This window comes from Hydra vulgaris, chromosome 04, assembly GCF_038396675.1.
Source record: "Hydra vulgaris chromosome 04, alternate assembly HydraT2T_AEP".
In the NCBI taxonomy this organism is placed as follows: Eukaryota; Metazoa; Cnidaria; class Hydrozoa; order Anthoathecata; family Hydridae; genus Hydra; species Hydra vulgaris.
In genome coordinates this window covers 26,969,211-26,995,460 of record NC_088923.1, presented here as the reverse complement: position 1 = coordinate 26,995,460, position 26,250 = coordinate 26,969,211, and the positions used below count along the sequence as shown (strand labels likewise).

The 26,250-nt window shown below is 30.2% G+C and overlaps 1 protein-coding gene across 2 annotated transcripts; it reads left to right on the top strand.

The window, feature by feature from the left end:
* The first annotated feature begins 2,766 nt into the window (after positions 1-2,766).
* Positions 2,767-25,984, top strand: LOC100214783 (solute carrier family 25 member 35). 2 transcript variants are annotated; one of them, XM_065795928.1, is made up of 5 exons: positions 2,767-2,951; positions 3,196-3,336; positions 6,207-6,261; positions 12,033-12,163; positions 25,373-25,984. In XM_065795928.1, the coding sequence occupies exons 2-5, from the start codon at positions 3,223-3,225 to the stop codon at positions 25,886-25,888; spliced, it is 816 nt and encodes a 271-aa protein (XP_065652000.1). In that variant the 5' UTR covers positions 2,767-2,951; positions 3,196-3,222; the 3' UTR covers positions 25,889-25,984. The 2 variants fall into 2 exon arrangements, with proteins under 2 accessions (XP_065652000.1, XP_065651999.1); XM_065795927.1 differs by having other exon boundaries at positions 2,768-2,951; positions 6,120-6,261.
* The last annotated feature ends 266 nt before the right edge of the window (positions 25,985-26,250 follow it).

Sequence of the window (26,250 nt, the reverse complement as noted above, 5' to 3'; positions counted from 1 at the left end):
TGATGCCATTACATCTCCCTTTAAATGGTTTCAGCCATCCCTGTGCTATCCATTCACTTATTTCCATTGCGTACTCACTTTTAACGTCCTCAGAGATATGATAGTTTGGAATTTTGTTAGTTAAAGTTGGTGGTTCCATCAGCCATTTCCAAGACACGCTCCAACTGCCATTTTTGAATTCTGCAACGAAGTTTTTATCAATCAGCTTTAGAATAGTAGTAGAATTGAAGTTTATGGTTTCGCCGACTCTCCCGACACCTCCAAGCAGTCGTATTGCGTCCATACCAAGTAGCATTTCATATTCGGAAACAATGTCTGCCACCAGGCATTCCGATCCGATGGTGGTATCATTTATAGAAAAATTAACAACAATCTGGTGTTTTATTTCAATTGAGTTTCCATTCATCATAACAACCTTTTCTCTTGCGTGTTTGACATTTTTTGCGTTTACAATTTCCCGACTTAAAATGGATTTGGAGCATCCAGTATCCAACAATGCTTTTATTTTTCTTCCATTAACATATACGCAGAGAGTTGGCGGTTTTAAATTTTGTGGGAAGCCGCTCGCACAAAAACGGGTGACTTCCCTTCCATGTTTTTTGAGTTCGTACACTTTTTATAGCAGTGCAGGGCCAGGTGATTTTCCATTCCACACACAAAGCACATCTTCTTGTCAATTTCTTCGCTACAATTTCGACTGATATGTCCATCCTCGCCGAAACGGTAGCAAGTTATAGTCTTTTTTTCGCGTCCTTGAGGAACCTGCCTTGGACTGATGGCAACAGGATTCACGCAACTAACAAAACATGATTCTTTACGACGTAAGGTTACCAAACTTCTTGATTTTTCAGCGATCTGGTACAGCGACATTGTTGATATTGAGCATCCGGTTTGCAGCTGTTTTCATGCTTCGTCAGGTAACCCGAGAATGAATGCGCACCTTATCCACTCTTCGCTTACGTGAGATGATATTAGCTTGCTCAGCCTCGTTAATTCTGCGAGATTACGTCCACAGACTCGTTCTCTTTAAGACGGCGGTTTACGAATTCTTTGTATGCTGTTAGCGGAGAAGCAGAGAAGGCAGTAGTCAGTGCATTTTTCACTTCGTTGTTATCTTCTTTTATTTCATCACTAAGACCTTGATAAACGGCAAACGCTCCGCCAGAGAGAAATAAGGGGAGCACCACATGCAAATCATCAACTTTTTGAAGTTTTGCTACCAGTTCCAATTTCTGTATCCATTCTGAAAATTCACCCGAGCCATCGTATTGCGACACCAAATCTGCAAACTTTATCACGATACTCATTGCCGAAATAGCTTGTAATATTAGTTCTATATTTGTTTTTCTCACACTCTTCGTGAATATCTTTACTTAATATATATACATTTGCAAACACCCCCGAGGGTTTAATAAACATTATAAACGTTATATTCGTATATATTGTATATACAATGTAATAAATGACGCACCCACAACGTTTCTTCTGTCGCAACACAACAACAGTTTATATATAATACAGTTATTTACACTAATTACAGTAAATTTTTATTTTATAACTAATACTTTGAAAATAAAATCAAATATTATGATATTATGTAGTATATTGTCATAAGTTATAAATATATTATATTATTTATTTTTTATAAAATAGATAATAAAATATATAATAATAATATAAGTAAAGTATAAATGATTAAATCATTTATATATATTTATATTATTATTATAAATAATACTATTAGTATTATTTAATAACATTATTAATATTATATTAAGATTTATTATTGTTGTCAAAAATGAATTGTTATTCATAATACAGTCGTCCCCCGGTTAACGAACCCCCCTGTTAGCGAACTTTCGGTTAACGAACCGAAAGTTTGCCCAAAATCCTCCCCCGGTTAACGAACCGGAACTCGGTTAACGAACCGGGACCGCTAAATGGCGTGCACACGCGTGAAGGTCGGGCGCGCCGTCCAGCATTTCCCCCTCAGTTTTGTGAGTGTCATGGAAGCCTGGGAGGTGAATGGTTGTGCTGGGTGTGCTTTTGTTGTTTCATTTTTTTCTTTTCTTGTTTCACTAATATTTTTCATGCATTTTTGTGCTTTTTTCTAGGTTTTTTTCCCACTTGCGATTTTTTCGATTTTGCGATTTTTCAAAATGTCGAACCCTGCGAAAAAAAGCAGAAAAGTTTTCACTCTTGAAGAGAAAAAGACAATCATTCAAAGAGTGCAAAAAGGTGAAAAGCAAAGTGACCTGGCTAAGGAGTTTGGTGTGAATAAATCAACCATTTTTTGATAAGCAATGTTCATGTTCAATTTTTAGTTTTTTCTAAAACTTTGACAAGCAATTTTCATACACAATTTCAATTTGTTTCAATTTTTAAAAGTGCATAAATCTCAGGTTTCAATCATTTCACCTTTGCCTATTTTATTTATCAAGTTGGATAATTTTTTGAATTTTTTCCCCCATTATTTCGGCAAAATCCACCAATTACGCGTTTCGGTTAACGAACTTTTCGGATAACGAACTAGTTCGAACTCCGAATTAAGTTCGTTAACCGGGGGACGACTGTATAAAAAAAATATATTACTTCTAATTATTAAGTAAAGATTAACAAAAATAATATATATTCAACAAAATATTGTGTTTCTTTAACTACATATTTGTTACTCCATCGTAAAAGAATGTTAAGTTTTAAACATCTAAACAAATGTTGCAGACCGGAAAAAAAAATGTTTGTTATCACCGAGAACAAACAACACTAGAAAGAGAACTTGCGTTAACGCCGTTGAGTAGGGATAGGCGTAATTAAGTGTACATCGACTGACAAATAGAGATGGGTGCAAATAAATGTACACACACCGACTGACAAATAGGGATTGGCGCAATTAAATGTTCATACATCGACTGACAAATAAGGATTGGCGTAATTAAATGAACATGGCTTTGGTAAGGGTTAGGGGCCCATTTGCAAAATTAAAGACTTTTTTTTTTTTTTTTTTTTTTTTACAAATTAAGGACAAAACTTTGTAACTCTCTAAACTCTGAAACACGAACCTTGTTAAACAAAGATTCAAAAAAGTAGTATCTACATTTTTAGAATGTTAAAAAAAAAATGTTTCTTGATAAAAAAAATTTAAAAATTAAGTATTTTGTTTTTGTTGTATATGTAGTTACTTTTCTGTGGTTATAGTTCTAAAATTGTGCCTAAAAGACAGCAATGCATCCAGCTGCAGAGTGTTTAGCTGGCTCTCTAGCAACATGTGCTGCTTGCTTATTTACGAACCCATTAGAAACTATAAAGACAAGAATGCAACTTCAGGGAGAACTTCAGGTAATCTTTGTAATATTAAAAGAAACTCATGTGTTAAGAACTCATGTTTAGTTAAAAGAAAAATGATATTATCATATGATTGCATTAAGAGTCTTGTGCACCACTAACTCCTTTAAATAACTAAAGATTTACTATCTATACACACTTCTGAATAGATTTAATATGTTAAAATCTGTACTCAACAAAGTACAGGTTTTAACAGGTTTTATGTTAATAACATATGCTCCAGGATCAGGGTAAGGGTGCAGAATCTTTTTTTATTTAGCATATTTGAGAGGTTAGAAAAGCTATTAAGAAAATATGTATTTTTGCGTGAAACATTAAAAAAAGTATAAGTTTGCTATCACAAAAACTTATGTTTTTTATATTCATTATCGTCTTTCTTGATTTCCTATTCAAATTTCAAAGTATTTTGTAGGGTAATAGCAAACAATTTAAATAATTTTCCAAGATCAATTAAACTACTCTGTAACAACTCATGTTTTTCATCACCTAAAAATGTCAATGTGTCTAAGTAACCTTGTCACTTGTTAAACTTTGCATTCTATATTCTTTGTTTATTAAAAATTTTAGCAATAAATAGTATACAAGACAATAACAATAGATGATATTGTATTCTTATTGATATATTATTAATTAATGTTATTTCACAATAAACTACAGCTTTTTTATGTTCAAAACCAACCAAGTGTTTTTTTGTAACTGAAAAAAAAAAATGTTTGTAAATTTTGCTCTAGCTCACAACTGTTTATAAATGTGAATTAAAAAATAATGAAAAAAAAAAAAGTGAATTTTTATACTTTTTTGCAAAAATACTTTTTGTGTGTGATAAACTCGTGGTATCGTGCTCGCTTTTACATTGAGTGAAACAGTCGTGAGTTGTCTAGCTTGAGCCTCTTTTTTATCATTGTTAGATGGCGTTGTACGGTAATCTTTTTCTCTATCAAATTTTTAAAAAAATAAGAATTTTCTAACTTATTTGACTGGAAACCTTGGGCTTGCAGATATCAGCTAAATGTCAAGTATTTATATTTTAGAAACTGCCTTGAGGCTGAAATTTTCATGAAATTTACATTTTGTTAAGTTTTCTCAATTGTATAAAAAAAGAGATATCCGAGACAGCATTTTTTATTTTTTCTGCATTTCTGACGTGGAATTACCCCCACTGCATAGTGGGCCAGAATAGCCAATATTAAGAAAAAGTTATTTACTAATTTAGTATTAGTGCTATACTTATTAAATTTGGCATGAGTACCAATATGAAATTTGCGCTACTTATAAAGGTGTTACTGTTTTTGGGTTGCTATGGATTCCTAACTTTGCTTAGCGGCAACCTAATTTTGTTAGTTGCAGATTTTTTGTGTGTGCTGTATACATTAAATTTAGCGCTTTTCAAGGTATTTTTTTTTATGTTTTTTATTTGGTTGCTATGGATATCATTGCTATATATGTGTGTGTGTGTGTGTGTGTGTGTGTGTGTGTGTGTGTGTGTGTGTGTGTGTGTGTGTGTGTGTGTGTGTGGGTGGGTGGGTGGGTGGGTGGGTGATAATTTGGTTACATCTGACAATATCTGCAGTATGGGTCTTATCATCAATCATAGTAATTTCAATTAAATGAATAATATCAATAGATTAGCCATTATATAGGATACAGCTTGTTTGAATTAGGTGATTGATCTCATTTTTAAATGTCAGCTCCTCCTCACCATGAAGAAGTTCTCTTCGCCATGAAGCAGGTGGCTTTACAAGTGTGAGTCATAAAGGCCAACTATACAAAGTTGATGATGTTTTAAGTGACAATAGATAAGAGCTCTAAAAGAAAAATGCTTGCAATAAACAAAAACTCTTACCTCTTCAGCTTAGAGAGCATAAGTACGCACACAGTAAAACCACTTATTTAGACCCCTTTCTGGAAAGTGGTAGGTAAGTAAATGTTGGACTTTTTACAAACCTGGCCTAAGCAAAATTATAAGATTTAGCAGGGGTTGATAGCAGAGGCCAGGAAAAGTTTATAATACTTTGTATATTATAAGTTTATGCATACATTTACTATTTATTAAAGACTGGCATTAGGTTGCAAGCAACCACTATTAACTTATGAGTTACTAGAAAACAAAAGATAGGTAAAAGACAATTAACTTAATACTTGAAAAGTTATAGGTTGTATGAGTAAGGAAAACATGAAGATGGGTTTTGTTGATGTTGGAGGAAAACAACTAGGGGAATAAAATTTAAGGCTCAGATACAGTAAAAGGATGCGGCTATGCTGAATGGTAAACATAGTGAGAACGAGTTTTGGTTGATCGAACTAAAGATGATAGCTGGTATGAGCAGCAACCATAATAGTATTTGTAGAAAAATGAAAATGATGCAACCTTATGACAGTGATAGATGCAACCTTATGACAGTGATAGAGTGGCTCAAGCTTGGCAAATAGAACAGGTCTTTATAATGCCTTAATTTTCTATCAAAAATTTAAAAGTATTTATAAAAAATATTATTATTATATTTTTGTATTGCTTTATTATTGTATTACATTAAATTTTTATAAGACAATGCAATTTAAGAATAGTGATTCAGTCAAGACATATAATTCAAGATCTAGAATACAACAAGACTTTTAACAATACTATGACGAGACCACGGGGTTTTTATGAAGAAATGACCAAGTCACAAGAATAAAAAACAAAATCATGCCAAGACCACAAGACAGAAATTTAGTTTTATAACTATTTAATGATTTATATTAGATAATTGTTAATAGCATTCTTTTACTAAGTTTAGTCACGTGGAACGTATAAAATTTACTACAAAAATGTTTTTCACGCATTTTATACTATTGCAAAAGTTGATGGTATACTTGCTTTACAGAGTGGTTTAGTCCCAGCACTTTGTTATCAGTTTGTGATGAATGGAATCAGGCTAGGTAAATATCATTTTCAAACAAAAATATTTATTATTTTTTTTATGAAATTTGTTTCACATTTCAAATTGCATACCTTTATTATATAAGGTAAGAAAGGTGTACAATATTTTTAAGCTGTACAATATTTTTCAAGATGTACAATATTTTGCATCATTGTAAAGCTATGGAACTCTTCTGTGTTTTATTTTAGTGTCAAAGGGTTGTAAAGTCCATGATTGTAAAGTTCGTAGTTGTAAGGTCCATGTTTAACAATTTTACAATTTAAAAACCAAGTTTATTGATATTAATTATAGTTTGTGACTAAAAATTTTTAAGGTTAAGTATTAGATGAAAATCTAATCATTAGTTCAGATGAATTGGATTCATTAAATTCATGATGAACAATAGGTGTTCATCTAATTTTAAAACTTTACCAAAATGTTTATGTGTAATTACCATAAAACACATGGAAAGATAGCAATGCCAAGGTGGTACAGTTTCTAAGGTTTCAGGTCTCAAAATCTTGTTCAATGTCAAGGACTTTATTTAAATAACTCTTCAATCTGTTTTTCAACTTATTAAACTTCGACTTTATTAAGTAAAAAGGAATTCACAGTATTCACTTGAACCTGAAAATTCACAATTTTATATATATTGATGCAATTAGCCTTCTAATAAGTAATATTGTTTGTTATTATAATAACTAAAATCATTAATGTTTTAATGTATATATAAAATCATTTAATGCTTAATATAAATTTTATTTTTTTTTTTAAAACATCTTCGCTTCCAACAAGGCTGCAAGCAGCCACCAATTAAAGTTGGAAGTTACTGAAAGAGAAAAGATGAAGATTGTAGAGCAAGATAACGATTGATGGGCGACTTAAAGGATTGCGAATTATATGAATCAGAAAAATAAGATGAAGGAAGCGAATTCCAAAGAGCTGATGTTTGAGGAAAAAAACTAGACAAATAAGCGTTTTTGGAGCACTTAGGAACAGTCACAGAAAAAGGATGACACTTAATTGAATGACGAGTAACACGAGAATGAATTTTAGTAGATGGCACAAGAGGCGCTAGCTCTTTAGAGCAGTGCCCATTATAGTATTTGTAGAAAAGAGAAAGAGAAGCAACATTATGACGATGTGATAATGGTTGGAGGTTGGCTGCAAGAGCAGGTTCAACTATGTTTACAATGTGTTTTTGCACCTTGTCTAAAGAGAAAGGGCATCATTAGAAGATCCGCCCCAGATATGGGAACAGTATTCCATACAAGGCCGGATTTGAGATTTATAGAGATAGAGAATAGAATCCGAAGTAAGAAAGTTACGAGCTCGATAAAGAGATGCAACCTTAGCAGATGCTAATTTTGCAACCGATTTGATATATGGTTTCCAAGAAAGATTGGAAGTAAGAGTTAATCCTAGAAGATGAAGAGTAGGTGACTCATTGAGTACATCACCGTTCATAAATATAGGAAGATCTAAATTATTGCGATAACGATTGGCTGAAAAAATTGAGTTTTATCTGAATTAAAGTTCACCAGCCACTGTGAGCCCCATGCTGTAGCAGAAGTGAGATCCTTTTCAAGCTCAAATGCCCCCTCCAAGCAATCAGAGGGTGTTGGTTTCTTATCACGACAAGAATAAATGGTAGTATCATCAGCAAACAATGCCACCTTAGATGTCAGAATATCTGGAAGATCGTTGATGTAAATTAAAAAAAAATAGGGCCAAGGATAGAACCTTGAGAAACCCCTAAAGTTACAGAATAAGAAGAAGAGTGCTGTCTATCAAGGACAACTTTTATGCTACAATTGGAAAGAAAGGATTCAATAATCTTAAAGATGTTGCCAGATACACCATAAGAAGAAAGCTTATGGAGAAAACCAACATGCCAAACTTTATCAAAAGCTTTTGAAATGTCAAGAGTGATGGCCTTAACCTCTCCACCTTTATCTAATGCACAATAAAACTTATCAGTTATTACTGTTAGCAAATCAGCTGTAGAACGAGAAGATCGAAATCCATATTGATGGTCAGAAAGTAAGTTATTAGATTCAAGATGAGAAATTAAGTGTTTGTTAATTAAAGATTCAAAAACCTTGCTTATGATAGGAAGAAGACTTATGGGACAGTAGTTAGACAAATCAGATCGCTCTCCAGAATTTTTGAAAATAGGGATGACAGATGCCGCTTTCCAGCAGGCTGGAAAATAAGACTCTGATAAGCACTTGTTAAATAGTTTTGAGAGTATAGACAACAGCTCCGGAGAACACTTCTGCAAGACAATAACAGGTATTTTATCCGGGCCACAAGCTGTAGAAGAGTCTAGGCAGGAAATCACTTTAGATACAGAAGCTGAAGTGATACGAATGTCAAGCAATGGATCAACCTGTTTGTTGGCAATATCAGGTAGAACGCAACTAGTGGAATCAAGAGATGATATTGATGAAAAGTTTTTAGCAAACAATTCAGCTTTGTCTTTAGGTGAGGTGACAAAGTCTGAACCATACAAGAGAGGTGGAATTAAAGATTTGCCCTTATTATTGATACTATTAAAGATTCTCCAGACGTCACGAGAGCCTGATTTTCGAGATGAGATACGAGATTTCATGACCTGAGAATAACAGGTGATGCGGAAGTTATCGGACAAAATAAAAACTTCAATAACTTATTTATAAATAAAATAACAAACTACTATTATATTTTTTTTGAATAAAGCATTTATCTTTTAATAAAAATATTATTTTTTGTATGAAAAAACACCACCATCTGCAATTGATCTCAATTTTGCTCTGACGCCTTTCATATGCGACTGTAAAAAGTTTAAATCAATTTTTTGTAGTTTTAGTTTAATGCGATCAATCAAAACTTGCTTTGTTGAAGCTTGTCAATCTCCCTCGTAAACCTTCTGTGCCAAATGTCCCCAAAAATTTTCAATTGGTCGTGCTTGAGGCACATTTGGGGGATTGGATTCTTTATCAACGTAATAGACTTATTGGTCCATCCAATTTAGAGAATCTTTAGAATAATGAGAACTTGATATAGATTGATGAATTGATCGCTACAGCCTTGGAAGTGCGAAACAATGGCTCAGACATACCACGTCAGATATGGCTATCCACATTAATAATTTTTTTTTAAATTTCCTCTTTTCCTATAAAACAAACACTTTCTGGGCATGTCTTTTTGTTGTTTGTGTAGTATCCAGAATTTCCAGGCATGTTGTCCCCTGCGAAACAAAAGTATTTTTCGTCATCGATGACTAGAAGCGATTTTGTGTTATAGAGTTGGTTAACTAGTTTCCTGCTTCTTTTCTTTGCCTTTATTTGTTGTTCTATAGTGTATTTTGGAGTCTTTTTACGTTTTCTATATTTAATATTCTTTTTTTTTAACTGACGACCAATTGTCGATTGATTTACACCGAATTAAATACCTATTTTTCCCTGACTGACCCCTTTTCGATTGTTGACAAGTCTTGTTAATTCGACTTTCTTTTCTCTAGTCCAGAATGTCGGACGACCAGGGTGCTTTCTATCAGAAAACAATTGAACAGTTTCAAGTCTTTTTAGGTTATCATATATTGTACTTCGAGCAAATCCTTCCTTTTCAAAATGATTTACGATTTATTTATTTTTTATATTAGGTTTATTTACAAAAAACATTTTTAGTCGCTTTCGAAAAGATTCTTGTTCAGCTGCATTTAACCTCATTTTAAATAATTGTGTTTCAAATAATAAAGTTTGTATTTTATAGAATGTTTATGCCTACGCATAAAACCACAAAAACTAATTATTATGCTCTAATAATGAAATTAGGATTTGTCCGATAACTTCCGCATCACCCGTTAGTAGGCTTTGGCGTTAGAAAAAACCTTTTTACTATGGTTTCTAGCAGTAATAAACAGATGTCTGTTTTCTGGAGAATTTTTTTGCTGATAAATATGGAAGTAACGGTTTTGATTGGCAATCGCAGCAGCACAATGTGAGGAAAACCATGGAGGAGAGTGAGGCTTGACCTGAAAGAATCCCAGTCAGCTTTACTGTAGTTGTAAGAGGTACGATAACAGGGGGATTCAGGTGATGAAGAAGAATGAGATATTAGTTTTAGAGAGATCAAACTGTGATCAGAAGCACCTAAGGGTGAATGTGGAGAAACTGAGCACAGATTAGGATCGGAAACAAGACATAAGTCAAGTAGAGAAAGTAAATGATTCAGGTTGTCAGGAAAGCGAGTTGGAAAGTTAACTATTTGAGTTAAGGATTGTGAAAGGCCAAAGTTGTGGGCTTTAATGCCTGCAGAGTCACTGACACTAGAGCCAAGCCATTTAGAGTGGTGAGCATTAAAGTCACCGACAACAACTATATTAGCTGATGGATAAAGAGGCTTGGTCAATATGATCAGAAATAACATCAACAAGAGTGCAGTCTTGAGATGAAGGAGAGCGATATAGAACAAATAGAAAGGCAATAGAGTGAAGTGGTGCTAAATGAAAGCACATGAAAGAATAGTCTGTGGATTCAAACCTAGTTTCACAACAAATGGATGAATTCTTATGAATGTAAATGCCTAGGCCAAGCATGTGACTATTGGAGTCTTTACGAATTAAAGGAAGATAACCATCAACACTAAGATTGCAAGATGAGACAGCTGAACTCAAATTAGTCTCACAAAGACCAAGTAGGTTTCTGGTGAACTTTGCAAGAGATATGACTCAACAGAAAAAAAGTTACTTCGAAGACTACGAATATTAGTGAATGATAGGTTTAGGGAACTTGGTGATGATGATGGTTTTTTGTGTTTTATAGTTTTTGGTACTTTATTCATTTTAAAATTAGATTGAAGAACTTGACTCAAAGTATTGGTAGTACTTAGAGTACTGTTTAATAGACCAAGCAATTGCCTCATTACTACTAATAAACTCTAAGTCGTAATAAAGGGCTCCAAATGTGGCCTCCGCAATGCACACCAAAAGTACAAACAGGGACACCATCCATGCACAACATCGCACTGTTAATACTTTGATATTTTTCAGCTGTTGATGGAATCAGCCTCTCTGAGAGCTACCACAGAGTTCAGGAAACCTGACTACCAGCCGGCCTCAGAACCATAAAACTGAGTTTTAGAGCTGTAACCTCATTAAGAGATTATAGAATGAGTTGCCTAGTCATAAAAACAGAGACACAAGCAAAACCCATGCATTGAGTCAAGAAGATCCAGCATTCAACATCCTAAACTGGGAGCAATGTATTAAAAATACATCTGCGTCAGCCTAATAGATGAAGAAGGGGTGTGAAGCTGGTCAACAGATAGAATCTGTTTACCCCTTAAGTCTTTGCCTAGGAGGCCTTCTACAAGACAGTAGCCAGATGCATTTAACATCTGCCCAAGATGAGTATTTTTATCGAGACACCATCTCTAGCCTTTTCTTAACCAAGAGCCCCAAGGCAGGGAGTGTTTTAAGTCGGAAATCATATATCTATAAATATCATATATATATATATATATATATATATATATATATATATATATATATATATATATATATATATATATATATATATATATATATATATATATATATATATATATATATATATATATATATCATATATATATAAAATCATATATATATAAAATCATATATATATAAAATCATATATATATATATAAAAATCATATATATAAATAGTATTTTTAATATAAAAACATAAAATCATTTAATGTTTTAATTATATATTATCTTTGTATTATTTTATCATTTATAATATCTTTCATTATTTTTTCTAGGATCATATCAGATAATGGTAAACGCAAAACTTACTGAAGATAGAGAAGGAAAAATAAGTTATTTGAGGTGTATGGCAGCTGGTGCATTATCAGGGTGCACTGGTGCTGCTGTCTGCAGTCCAATTTTTATGGTAATATAAATATAGTAATTTTATTCTTTTTTACTTGAATTTTTTATTCTTTTTTACTTTTTACTTTTCCCTATAAAGCAGAAATTTTTAATATGAAATTTTATTTTCATTTTTATTTTTTAAGACTATATTTAAAATGTATATAAAAATTTTAATTAAACATTGTAAGTTTTTATTAAAATTTTAATTAAACATTTTAAGTTTTTATAAAAGCTTGTCAAGATTTATTAAAATGTTTTTCAAATTAACGATTGAAGCAAAGTAAAGGTTTGAACAAAATTTTAAGTACAAAAAAAGTTCTTAAATGGTTCTTCTTGGTCTTGATACTGTTAATAACGCATGTTGAGACCTTGTATCTTTTTCTGAGATTTTTTAAAAGGGTCGTCAGCATCCAAAGTAATGTTTAAATAAAAAAATGCAGAGCCTCATCTTTTACCTAACATCATCAAGTAACACATCTATGACTGCAATATTTTCTCTTTTTTTACAAACCCACAGTGCTCTAGAGTAGCAGCTAGGTTTTATTTTTCCCCATGTTTAATTTAATTAGGCTTTTTAAAAAGTTAATCACTTGCTTGTACTTGTCAACATATTGTTCACATACTAAGAAATTAATTTTTATCTTTTTCAATGAGTAGATCCTGTTATCAAGCATAGTTATTTGGTAGACTCCAAACTTATTTCATAAACACACTCTAGCCTACATATCTTGTTGTTGATATGGAGACCAGGCTTGAATTGCAAACAAAGATGTGGTCTGACATATGGTGTACAAGATTTTTCACAAGAAAAGGCCTCTTCTTCTGTAAGCTTTTTTGAGTGAGCCTAACATGCTATTGGCTCTTGCTGCTGTCGCTTCTACTAGATATTTTACTTTCAAATCATGAGAGACAAATCTTCTCCAATCGCTTTCATTTTGGGTGCATTCGAGTGTTTTTCTTTTTCCTAATTGATCAAGCATTGTGTAGCTTTGAGTGGATTTGTTAATTAATTTTCTAATATGCATTGCTTTGCATTTTTCTACATTCAACTCCATAAGCCAGTTTTTAGACCAATGTACTACTTCGTCTATGTCATTTTGTAATGTTACAGCGTCTACCCGGTTTTTTATTACTCCTAAAATCTTGCTATGGTCAGCAAATATCTTAGTTTGATGTGCTATATTGTCCAGTAGATCGGTCCAAGCACTAAACCTTGTGGAATACCACTTGTGGCTTTCCTCCAATCCAATTTATGATTACCAATTGTTACCCTCTTTGTCGGTTTGCCAGCCAGTTAGCTATCCATATGAGTAGAGTTCTACATATGCCAAATGCCTTAAGCTTATGTAGGAGCCATTTGTGGGATACTATGTCAAACGCCTTTGCAAAATCAGTATAGATGATGTCTTTGGCATATCCTAGGGAAATTGCGTTTGTTAATATGTCTCTTGTTTCTAATAAATTAGCGGCACAAGTATTACAACTAATTAATTTCATCAAAAGACTTTTCGAATATCAGTGTGAGTGGCACACCAAAAGCAGATGAACAGTTTTTTAACACCCAGGGGTGCACTCCGTTGTAACCTTTAGATTTTGATTCGACCAGGTTTTGAGCTTTGTTTTATTGATGATTCATTCATTTCGCATTTGATTTCCATTCGATTTTTGAATTCCAGCATTTGTTTGTTTGTATCTGTGATAAATCTTCCAGATTTTCTCACATCTAAGGTGGCATTGTTTGCTGATGATACTACCATTTATTCTTGTCGTGATAAGAAACCAACACTCTCTGATTGCTTGGAGGGGGCGTTTGAGCTTGAAAAGGATCTCACTTCTGCTACAGCATGGGACTCACAGTGGCTGGTGAACTTCAATACAGATAAAACTCAATTTTTTTCAGCCAATCGTTATCGCAATAATTTAGATCTTCCTATATTTATGAACGGTGATGTACTCGATGAGTCATCTACTCTTCATCTTCTAGGATTAACTCTTACTTCCAATCTTTCTTGGAAACCATATATCAAATCAGTTGCAAAATTAGCATCTGCTAAGGTTTCCTATTATTATTGCATTTCGTTGAGCATCAACTGAATTAAGAACTACCTGAATTACTGCTATTGATTTTTGTTTGATAAGTTCATTTTTATTATTTGGTTATCTTTCTTTCGATATCAACGTACATGTACAATATTATTTGGTTAACATCAATGGTTTTGAAAATCTCTTTGACTAGCTCCTTGTCCTTCTTTGTTGTTGACTCTTGAAGTCCCACAGTTACTAAATTTGATTCTCTCTCTTTTCTTGTCTTTTCTGCAACTGCTTGATTTAAAATTTTATTTTAGTTATTTGATTTTAGATTAGGTGGGAATCGTTTATCAAACAATTTTGAAAACATTTTTGCATTTTTTACATTTTTGCTATTTGGAGGGTTAAAGCAAATTATATTTCTGGTTGTGTTTTGCTATTTTGTATTACTGTTATGTTTTTTTGTCAAATTCTGGTTCAAAATTTTGAAATCCGCTTTTTTTAAAACCATCTTCTTAAATACATTAGAGTAATTAAATATATATTTAAATATATATGTGTGTGTGTGTGTGTGTCTATATATATATATATATATATATATATATATATATATATATATATATATATATATATATATATATATATATATATATATATATATCAGCGCACAAAATATAGGCGGTCAACAACTGCATGAAATGATAAAAAATGATGTTTTGATCTTCCAAAAATTATTTTTGCCAGTCAAAGTTGACCGGTTAAAGAAATCTGAGTCATAAAAAATAAGTTTTTACTAACAACTACATTGCATTTTAAAAAATAAGTTTTTGCAATTTCAGTGTGTTTTAAAATTACTAAAATTCATAAAATCTAAAATATTTAGATTGAAAAATTTTGAAAAAACGTCCTAAAGTATTTTAATTGTTTTTGATGTTTAAGTTTTTGTAAATCGAACAATGCGACATGCCTTTAATTCATTTTGTTGATACTTATGGCGTGAGCTATATCTTCATTTTTTATACTTTTGTTTTGCTTAAGGGTCATTTCATATAGGATTGTCATATTTTGAAAATATTTAAACTGAATATTAAAAATAGATTTTTTTTAAATTAATTTTACAGACACATTAGTGCATCTGAAAAAAATATCTTCACTTAGTCATTTATTTTTATGCATGTATAGAAGATGTTTAAAATTTGGTAGCCATTTTTAATATTTTGTGTTATAAAAAACATGGAGTTATTATTTCTTAACATGGAGTTGTGTTAAACGTTTTTTTTTTTTTTTTTTTTTTAATATTCAGATTAAACATTAGTGATTAAATGAGTTTGTTAATAAGTGATATTATTATTATCTCAATTTTTTGTTGGTATGTTACTAAAAAGAAAAAAGGCGTTTTTCATTGTCACGACTATAATAACAAATTTAGTTTTTTTATACAGCCTAAATTTAATTTTTTTTAATTAAAAATTATTTAGCAAAAGCATATTACTTAAAAATAGCACTTAGCAATAAAATTAAATAACTTTTTTATTTTTCATTTTATTTTTTCATTTTTTTTTTATTACATAGGTAATAAAAAACTACATAAGATAATATAAATATATGTTAAAAAATAATAATAAAGTTATTGAAAATATTAAATGTAAAGAAAAAAAATCGGTTTTAGGCGACATCCTGATAAAATCGCACACTTGAGAAAACATTGAATTTTTTAAATTTTAACTTTTTTTATTATTAACTTATATTTAAGAAACACAAAAATTTAGTTCCATCTACATATTTCTTTGGTAAACATGTTTCTTTGCAACATTTCCGTGTGTAACTGTACTTTACACTTTGAACGTTTTGCTACTTTTAATTGTTTGGCTACTCGCACTTGTTCTTCATTATTGTTTTGCTGAGATTGTTCAGTAGGGTGTGTCGATTTTCACTTTTTTTTGAAATTTGATGATGGCTAGTATTTATTTTTTGTAAATCAGTATGCTAAACATGAAAATAATTTTTTTTTTGGAAAAAAAATCTTTTAAGCTACTTTTTTTCACCCTTAAACTATTATTTTTTTGGACTTGATTTTTATTTTTAAAACTGAAGTTTGTCGTAATCTCCGAAGAAGATTGCATTTATTTACCAAACCATGTAGTAAACTAAAATTTAACTTAGTGCACAAAATTTGGCATTTCAAAATTTAGTTTATTAAACAAGGTGTGAATAATAAATATATTTTAAGTATACACTCTCCTTTTCGCAATGTTTATATTTTTTGGATTATATAGGAATGATGATTTAAAGTTGTTTATTTTAACTGTGTGTTTTACAAGTTAAAAAAACTACAATTTATAATGCTTTGGTATTAAATTTTAATACTCTTTGAAATATATATATATATATATATATATATATATATATATATATATATATATATATATATATATATATATATATATATATATATATATATGTGTGTGTGTGTGTGTGTGTGTATGTGTGTGTGTGTGTGTGTGTGTGTGTGTGTGTGTGCATTTACTCACATTTGTAATACCAAAAACAAAGTGTATATCAGTTCATTATTTTAATTAAAAAGAGTTTAGAGTTATATATATATATATATATATATATATATATATATATATATATATATATATATATATACAGAGCCGGCTCTTGAGCATTTCTTAGTGTGTGCAAAAAAAAATCTTCCTGCCCTTAATAATGATCAAATTTTATCAGAACAATGTAATTTTTTGGCAATTTTTCATTTACTGTTGATCTTAAAATTTGCAGCCTGTGTGCTTTGCACACTTCGCACATGCCACCAGCCGGCACTATATATATATATATATATATATATATATATAAATATACATATATATATATATATATTTATATATATATATATAAATATATATATATATATGTGTGTGTGTGTGTTTGTATATATATATATATATATATATATATATATATATATATATATATATATATATATATATATATATATATATATGCATATATATATATATATGCATATATATATATATATATATATATATATATATATATATATATATATATATTATGCACATTTGTAATACCAAAAACTAAATATATATCAGCTCATTATTTTAATTAGAAAAAGTTTAGATTTTAAAGTAAAAAGTAGAACATCAAGTTTTTTATACACTCATATGTTTATATTTACTTCATAAAAAAACAAATCCAAAAAATAGTTATCTAACAAAAGATAATTAATTAATAGTTTGCAACTAATTTTTTTAATGAGGTTTACCATGTCTTTCTTACTAGAATTATTAGACATTAATTCTCTGCTGACAATTTCACCTTGAATGTAAGTATTTCTTCTGGCCTGACCAAAGACATGGCAAGCACTTTCAGATATCATTTTTACACATCTTTCAACAGATTGTGTATAAGAAGGCCACATTGTTACTTTCATTGGAGTGTTAACAAATTCTTTAACTGCTTCAATTGATAAATGACATGTTAGAGGTGGTTCAGTAATATCACTCCAGTCTATAAGTTCAGACAAACAGGTTGCTTCCATAATGATGGCAGGAGTCTTTCGAATCCTAAAAGATCTCCAAATTGAAGTGCCTCATTCCCTGCTCCTCTTATTTCAACTATTTTATCAACTGCTTCTTTTCGCTCATCTTCAATTTGACTACAGAGCATACTTTGCAAAACTGATTCAGGGTGAGCATACCATGCTGATCGTTTGAAAATGGGTAAAACAATGTCAATTATCTCCTGAGTTTGATTTTTTAGTAATTGCATATGTTTAAGTAAGTTTATTGGTCCTTCCACCCAGCACGAATTTGCTTTAATGCTAAACCAGTTAGGAATATAGACACCTACTATGTACTCAACAATCATTTTCAACTTATTTAAAAGGTCTCCTATTAACCCATTTTTAGATACCCAAATTCTGCAAAACCCTAAAGCAGTAGTTAGCAATCTACTATGACAAACAGGACCGATTTCTAATAATGCAAGTCTCTTAGGCAGAACTCCAGTATTAATAGATGTCACAATTTGGTATGCATAGCTCTGATCAGTGCTTAGATCTTTGATAATGTCAGGACTAACGTAGATAAGTAGAGAGTTTTCACACACTTTTAAAAATTCTGGGTTTATTTCAAGGTTGGTAGCATCATTCAACATCTTACCCAGCGGTCCTGACCAATGATTGCCGACTTTAGTAGGACCATCAAGAAACTTAATAAGACTTCTTAACCTTAGTTCCCCAGTGTGCAGATCACATACAATCCATACAAGTTTTTTATTAAGTTTTTTTTCAACCCATTGTATTACTCCTCCTGCCCATCCAGTATTTAAATTAGTACTATCACAACCTATGGCTTCCAATGTCAAATGTAAACATCTTCCTTTAAGCCATTCGATTAAATGATCAGGAATTATCTCTGCAGGTTTTTTTAAATCTGATTTTTCAGGAACAAAATGGAATAGATAATTTCCACCAGGTTCACTGCACACAGTATAATGTTCTTCTTTTATTAAACTTGGGAATTTTCTGCCTTCAACATCAAAGAAAATTTTAGTGTCATCTTTTCTACCATCAAAAAAATACAACTCAAACCATTATTGTTAAGTTCATTTTGGAGTCAACTCTTTTCCAAATTTTTCTTGAGCTCGCTTAACTTTGTTGTGGTCAATAATTAAGCAAGTGTTTCCTTTAGTGATAATTTTAACATCAATAAGGGCAGCAGTTGCTATTTCTGCAGTTTCTCTTAAACCTATATTATGCCTTAAGCTTGCTAATGCTATATTTTTTATATTCATTGTGTTATATAATACACTTTTTTCTTTTACTTTTTTGATTTTGAAATATTAATTTTTATTTTATCATTTGTATCTTCACAGACTTTGTCTGAGATACTTACTATTGACAATCGTTTTTTTTTTTAATTTTGTTTTCGAGTTTTAATATGATCAATGTCAGCTATTTGAAGGATAGCTTTGGTTCCAACTTTTTCTCTTTGATATCTAAATAAGTTCAACTAAAGAAAAGGAATTTTTTTCTTCTAAGTACAAGTACATACAATGTGAGCTTTTCTGTCACAGTTTTCTTCACAATTATTCTCTAAGCAATAAAGTATTTTACAATAGCATGTAAACAAATCAAAAAGTTTATCAAGTTTTTCCATAAATTTCTAATTGGTGAGGCTACATTGCCATTACTAACTTTAACAGCCAATAACCACAAATCTTTTATTTTACATTTGATTCTTCTTTCAGAATTAATAACTGGATTTATAAATTGAGAATTAGTTTTTTTCTACTGTAACAAAATTCCTGGAATAATATCTTTTACAAGCTGATCTACAGTATAGTTTCTGTAATTTTTTTCACTAATCTCCCTTAAATATAGGCCATACTTGAGAGTATCTCTGGAAGTTGGGAGTTCTGATGGAAGAAACTCTGAACTCTTTCCAATCAAATTACTAAGTTGACAAGCTGATTTACTTTTGGTTTTGGTGGTATTTGGCACATTTATATATAATTTTTTTTTAAAAGATTCAAAAAATTGTTTATGCTCTAAAAATACTTTACTTTATCTACAAATAAAAAAATAAGACAAACGCGTTTTACTAATACAGTAATACTTTTTAAAAACATTAAGTCATCTTTCTGTAAAATAAATTAATTTTATTTTATATAAACTTTTATTATATAAATAAATATATACATATGCAATTTTTCAAAATAAAATTTTATATATATATATATATATATATATATATATATATATATATATATATATATTTACTAATTAATTAATTATTGCTCTGTTCTTTAAGAACATTGAGCACTCTATTTGTAAAATACACTAACATAATTTACATATATATATATATATATATATATATATATATATATATATATATATATATATATATATATATATATATATATACACACACACAAGTTTTTGAAAGGTATTAAAATTTAATAACAAACAAAAAATATACAATTTATAATGCTTTATAAAAAAAATGTAAGACACACAGTTCGTAATCCAAAAATAATATAAACATTGTAAAAAGGAGAGTGTGTATTTAAAACATAGTTTTTGTTTGCATGTTGTTTGTTAAATTAAATTTTGAAAAATCTTAGTTTGCTTCATGGTTTGATAAATAAATGCGATCTTCTTCGGAGATTACGTCAAACTTCAGTTTCATAAAAAAACTCCAATAAAAACTCCAATAAAAAAATAAAAAGTCCAGTAAAATTATAGTTTAAAGATGAAAAAAAGTAGCTTAAAAGATTTTTTTTTCCAAATAAAAATTATTTTTATGTTTTTCATACTGATTTACAAAAAAAAAATACTAGCCATCATCAAATTTCAAAAAAAGGGTGAAAATTGACTCACCCTATTGTTCAGCATTGTTATGATCAGGCATTTGAGTACTTGGCATAGAAGGTCTATGCTTTGCGTTAAGTTTAGCAACTTTCATGGCTTCCTTTGTTGCTTTTTCTTCTTTTTGTTTGAGGAACTCTATCACATTTTCTTCGGTAATACATTTTCCGCCAAAATTTGACATGTTGCACTGCTTTGATTTCTTAACATGCAATTGATTTCTGGCTTGAAAAAACTGCTTCAACTCTATCTTGATACTGTTTTTGCAACGCTTAACATATGCTTGATACCTATCAAACCTCGAAACTGGTGTAGTTAAAAAAGATGGTAATCGGTGTGTAGTTGGAGTAGGTGCTACGGCGGCTGTTGAAAATGATAAAGCTGTGTCTGAGCAAGATGGTGTAGATGCTGCAGAGGCTGCTAAAATTGATGAAGGTGGATTGAATGTTTGTGTGATTGCTAATGTCTTATGATTTATATTGTTTTTATTAAGTGGAAATAAGCTAGTGTACTGGAAACCAGCAATTGCATGCAAGCGCGTAAAACATTTACCACTCTCGTACAGCAGTTTGAGCAATGGTGGAAAATTTTGTTTATCTAAATTCTTACATTTTGAGTCTTTGTAATACTTTGTAAGAATTTCTTTCCATGCTTGTTTGACATGACAATAGACAACTCTGTCCAATGGTTGTAGAATATGTGAAGAATGCTCTGGTAGACAAATCAAGATTATATCGTGTTTTTTGCACAGCAATACCACTTCCAAAGTTATGTGAGTTGTATTCCTATCTCATACTAAAATATGAATGCCACCAATTTGCTCAGTTTTGGGTATGAATACTTCTTTCTGCCATTCTATAAACGTGTTGTGCCTCATCCAACCTGATTTTGAAATTGAATATCTGGTGCCAACTGGACCACCTCTCGCCCAGTCAGGACAAAAGCTTCTTTTGCCTTTGTGTATCACAAATGGTGGTGCAAAATGCCCATCAGCGTTGCAGCAATTGTTTACAGTATAATGAATTTTTTCATTGTTGCCAATAAGTTTAAATGCACTTTTCAACACGCTATGGTTGCTTTGCCTTGATCACCCAAAAAACCTGTTTTATCAAAGTTCCAAATATGCAACCCAGAAGTTGTACCAGGGTGTTGATATTGCTTGGCGACTTATTCAAAATAACGATCAATTATTTCTGGCGTACAAGAAGCGGCTCTTTTAGATGCTAAGTTATACGCTTTTCTTGTTGAAATTTCTTTTGACCATCTCTTCATAAAAGCATAAAACTTTACCAGGCTTGCCATTTTTGAATAAGTACAATTGATCTTTGTGTTTAAGGTACAAATTCTACAAATTCTAGGATTTCATTTGGGGTAAACCATAACCCTAGTTACCAAGTAATTGGAATGCATGCACCATAAATCTTTCTGTTTTGTTTGAGAGTACCGTTGTTGTACCTGAGCCATGGAAGCTTTTGTTGTTGTTATTTTTGCGATCTTTGAGCGTTGAGACTGGAACGCCATGTTTGAATGCAGCTTTTCTCAGTGATGTTTTACTTTCATATCAGTTAATGTGGCTAGTATATCGTCTTTCTTGTATGCTTTTGTTTTTTAGTTGGCATGTTAAAGTGAGTGAGTTAAATTGAATCGAGTGAGTAATGATTATATTGAGAAATAATATAATAATTGGTTTTTAATGAGTAAGAGATGATTATGTTAACAAATAACATTATAGTTCATTTTTAATTAATTCTGAATTAACACTAAGTTAATAAGATAAAGATAGGCGCTCAGTCACTTGCGAAAAACTCAACTAAATAATTTATCAAGTGTGCGGTTTTATCAGAAAAAAAGTTTTTTTTTTACTTTTTTGATTATTTATTCAACTTTTTGTTCTAGCTGCATAAAAATGATACTATCAGAGTTAAAATTAAATTTCAACAAGATAGTGCTAAAGTTATTTTCATATCAGTTTTGGTTCAAGTGCTATTTTGTTTGCAACGATAAAAAGTATATAAAAATATTTGACTCCCTGTTAAAGTTGTATAAAAATAGAAAAAAATGGAGTTGAGTTGGCATATAATTTTATCAATTCGAATAGAGAAGATAGTTCTGTATTTGAATCTATTTTTATTTTTTTCATAGCCATATCAATTTAGTTTTTATTTGATAAATTCGATCAGTGTATGGAATGAGATGGTGTGCAATTTGACCCGGTTCTACTCTATATATGAAAAAAAAATTAATAAAATCCTTGTCTGTAAGTAAAATGCTCTTTCTTTTTTGTCATGACTGCGATGTAATGGATGTTTCCATGTTTAAATGCGTTGTTTCAATGTTTAAATGCGTCATTTTGATGTTTAATTGCATCGTTTAGATGTTCAAATGCGCCAATGAAGAAGATTTAGTTCAAAAAACCTTAATTAAAACATGTGTTATAAAGAGTAATTTAATTGACATTTAAAGGTTATGAACTAATTTAAAATATAACTTATTTGACATATTCTACATAAAAATACAGGAAACATGTAAATATTAAAACAATGTGCAAATTGCGTAAACAAGTTTTTAAAGATTATAGAGAAAGAAAGAAAACTGAATAAAATAGAAAAAGAACAAAGTAATATTTGTTGACAACAATAAATGCAAGAGCAAGAATTGAAAAAAAAAAGTGCTTGCTAAATTATGATAGCGTTAACACAGAGATCTTCAAAAATGTATCATTGATATTCCTTGTTCTTCTTCTAGTTAAATGGAATAAGTCATCTATCATTCACGTTTGTCAGTAGCTCGTGCTGTGAACTGTGTTATATTGGCTTTACCAAAGTCGCCATAAAAAGCAGATTATGTCATTAAACAGTTAGCAATAGAAATGAACATCTCTTTATCAGATATATCAAAGATAAAAAATGCATCTGTTTATCTTCTAGTTTATTCAATCATGTGCTAGAGTTTTACAACCACAAAGAAATACCATGGTGGACTCCAGTTATGAAGACTTTACAAAAATTGATGGTGAAAGATTTCAAAAACATTACTTGTTACTTAAGTTAAGGGAATGTTATGCACTGTACGCAGAAGAATTTGGTAACAAGATAAATTTTGTGCGCTTCATCCAGCTCAAGTACTCACATATTTACAGATGCCTCTTGAAACCTGGTGTTTTCTAATTCATGAAAATTTTATTAATATAGGCAACACTTTATCCTCAAACCTTAATTTTGAACCTTATTACACAAACTGGGTAAGCAAATGGATCCTTTGCAGACCTCTCACTCCAGATTGCCTTTTACTAGTTTTAGTAGTTTTTGTGCTAACTGTACTAACAACCGAATGTTACCACCATCCAAAGAGCAAAAACAAATTTCGGATTCACCATTTAATTGTCACCAAGTGTCTATTTATCGCAACCAAATAGATAATAATATGGATGGAATTATTAATATGAATTATTAATAATGATTTATTAATACATTTTGATTTTAGCCAAAACTATAACTGTATTTGTCAAGAACAAATTCAAATTAAAGACAATCTCAAATAACAATCTTCACTGTTGCTGTTTATGGTAAAGATTTGAAAAATATGGTTGCTTATTTAACAGATAAAAATGATCACTGCAAAACATACGTCAGTGTTTTCCATTAATTAACTTTAAAGATATTTTTATTAAACAGTTTAATTTTTATATGTTTTATTTTTATCTTTGAGGGATGCAAAACAGTTGTAATTTTTTTAAAGGCTTACGCAAATACACAAAGTAAAGTTTTAGAGTGATGGTCCATCTTCTCAATTTAAAAACCGCTTTATGGTAAAATTCCTAGAGTATTGTCAAGTGACTTTTAATATTCCAACTTTTGAGTGGAATTTTTTTGCTACAGCCCACAGAAAAGGAGCCATTGATGGAGTAAGAGGAACTTTAAAAAGAGTAGAATGACAAAAGGTTAAAGCAAGTCAAGTTATTATTTAAAATGCACGGCAGTTGTATGAAGTTTTATGAAGTTTTATGAAGCTATATGCAAAGATTCGACGGTAAATTTAATATATTTGACTGAAGATGAAATTGATCAACATTGTAGTCAACTAAGCGATATTTTACTACTAGCAGAAAAGGTTGAAGATATACGACTTTACCATTACTGGAAAGTTAAGAATGAAAATTTCAGCATGAAAAAAAATATCACCACTATCAGATGAATAACACAGCAAAGTTATTTAGTATATTGATTTGTTTAGTTTATTTAAATGTGTCTTTAATATTGCAATTAAATAAATTGATTTGTTAAGTTTTTTTTATTAAAAACTTGTTGATGTATCTTTTATTTTTTTAAAGATAAATATAAATATATATAACATTGTCTAACTATATAACATTTACTATAAACATTGTTTAAATAGATTATATATTTTTAAAAACTTTGGTATTGCTAAAATATGCCTTAAAGTTACCTAAAATGTAATGTTATCTGATAGTACAAATAGCTGTATTATAGTTAATAACTAAGAATATGGAATGAGCCTTAACACTAAAATCACTAGTTGCCTTTTATATACTTGGTTAAAGGTCTTATTTTATTATTATTTTCTGTTGTTATTTAAAATTCTTCTTCTTGAAACTGTTTTTTTTTTTTTCTCATTCAATTTTTGTCATTCAATTTTTTTTTATTAAATCTTTTTAAAAAAACCTCTAAAGATTTTGCCACCAAAATAAGATATTTGATATAAACAAAATTTGCTATTTAATAATAATTTTTCATAATAATAGTTAACAAATTATTATTTTTTTGGTAATAATTTTTTTAGATAAAAACTCAACTGCAGTCGAAATCAAGTTCTGCTATTGCTGTTGGCACTCAACACGATATAACGAATCTATCTTCGGGTATTATCTCTATATACCGCGAACATGGCGTTAGAGGGTTATGGCGAGGTGCTTCTGCATCTATGGTACGAGTAACGGTCGGATCAGCGACACAATTGTCCGCTTTTTCGAAATCTAAAGATTTTTATTCACGTAACAATTTATTTGAACCTGGAGGTTTTATGCTTTCCGTTTCAGCCAGCATGACGGCTAGTGTTTTTGTTGTTTTAGCTATGACTCCTTTTGATGTTATATCTACACGACTCTATAATCAGAATGTTAATTCTTCTGGTATTGGACTTAAATATACAAATTTTTTTGATGTTTTTGTTAAAGTGTTTGCTAAAGAAGGTTTTTTAGGATTTTATAAAGGGACTTTTGCACATTATTTTAGGCTAGGACCACACACAGTAATAGGATTAGTTTTGTGGGATTCCATTCGAAAGTACTTTGGGTGATTTATATTTAGTTTTGATTTATATTAAGTGATTTTTGCATTTTGGCACTTAAACATTGAAATAATAAATTTTATCTTTATTGCATTTATTTTAATATTCTAAAGTTTTGTTTTATTATTAAGGAAATAGGAGTGACATATTAAATAGGGAAATTGTTTTTTTAATATGTACATAATGTGTGAGGTTATTTGACACCGCACTATGGTTTCTGAGACCCGATTTTATAGCATAAATTATTAAATTCAATTTAAACACAAAATAATTAATGGTTTTTTATTTCCTAAGATAGGTTATATGTTATAAATGTGGTGTAGCTAAATTTTATATGCTTACTATATATATATATATATATATATATATAT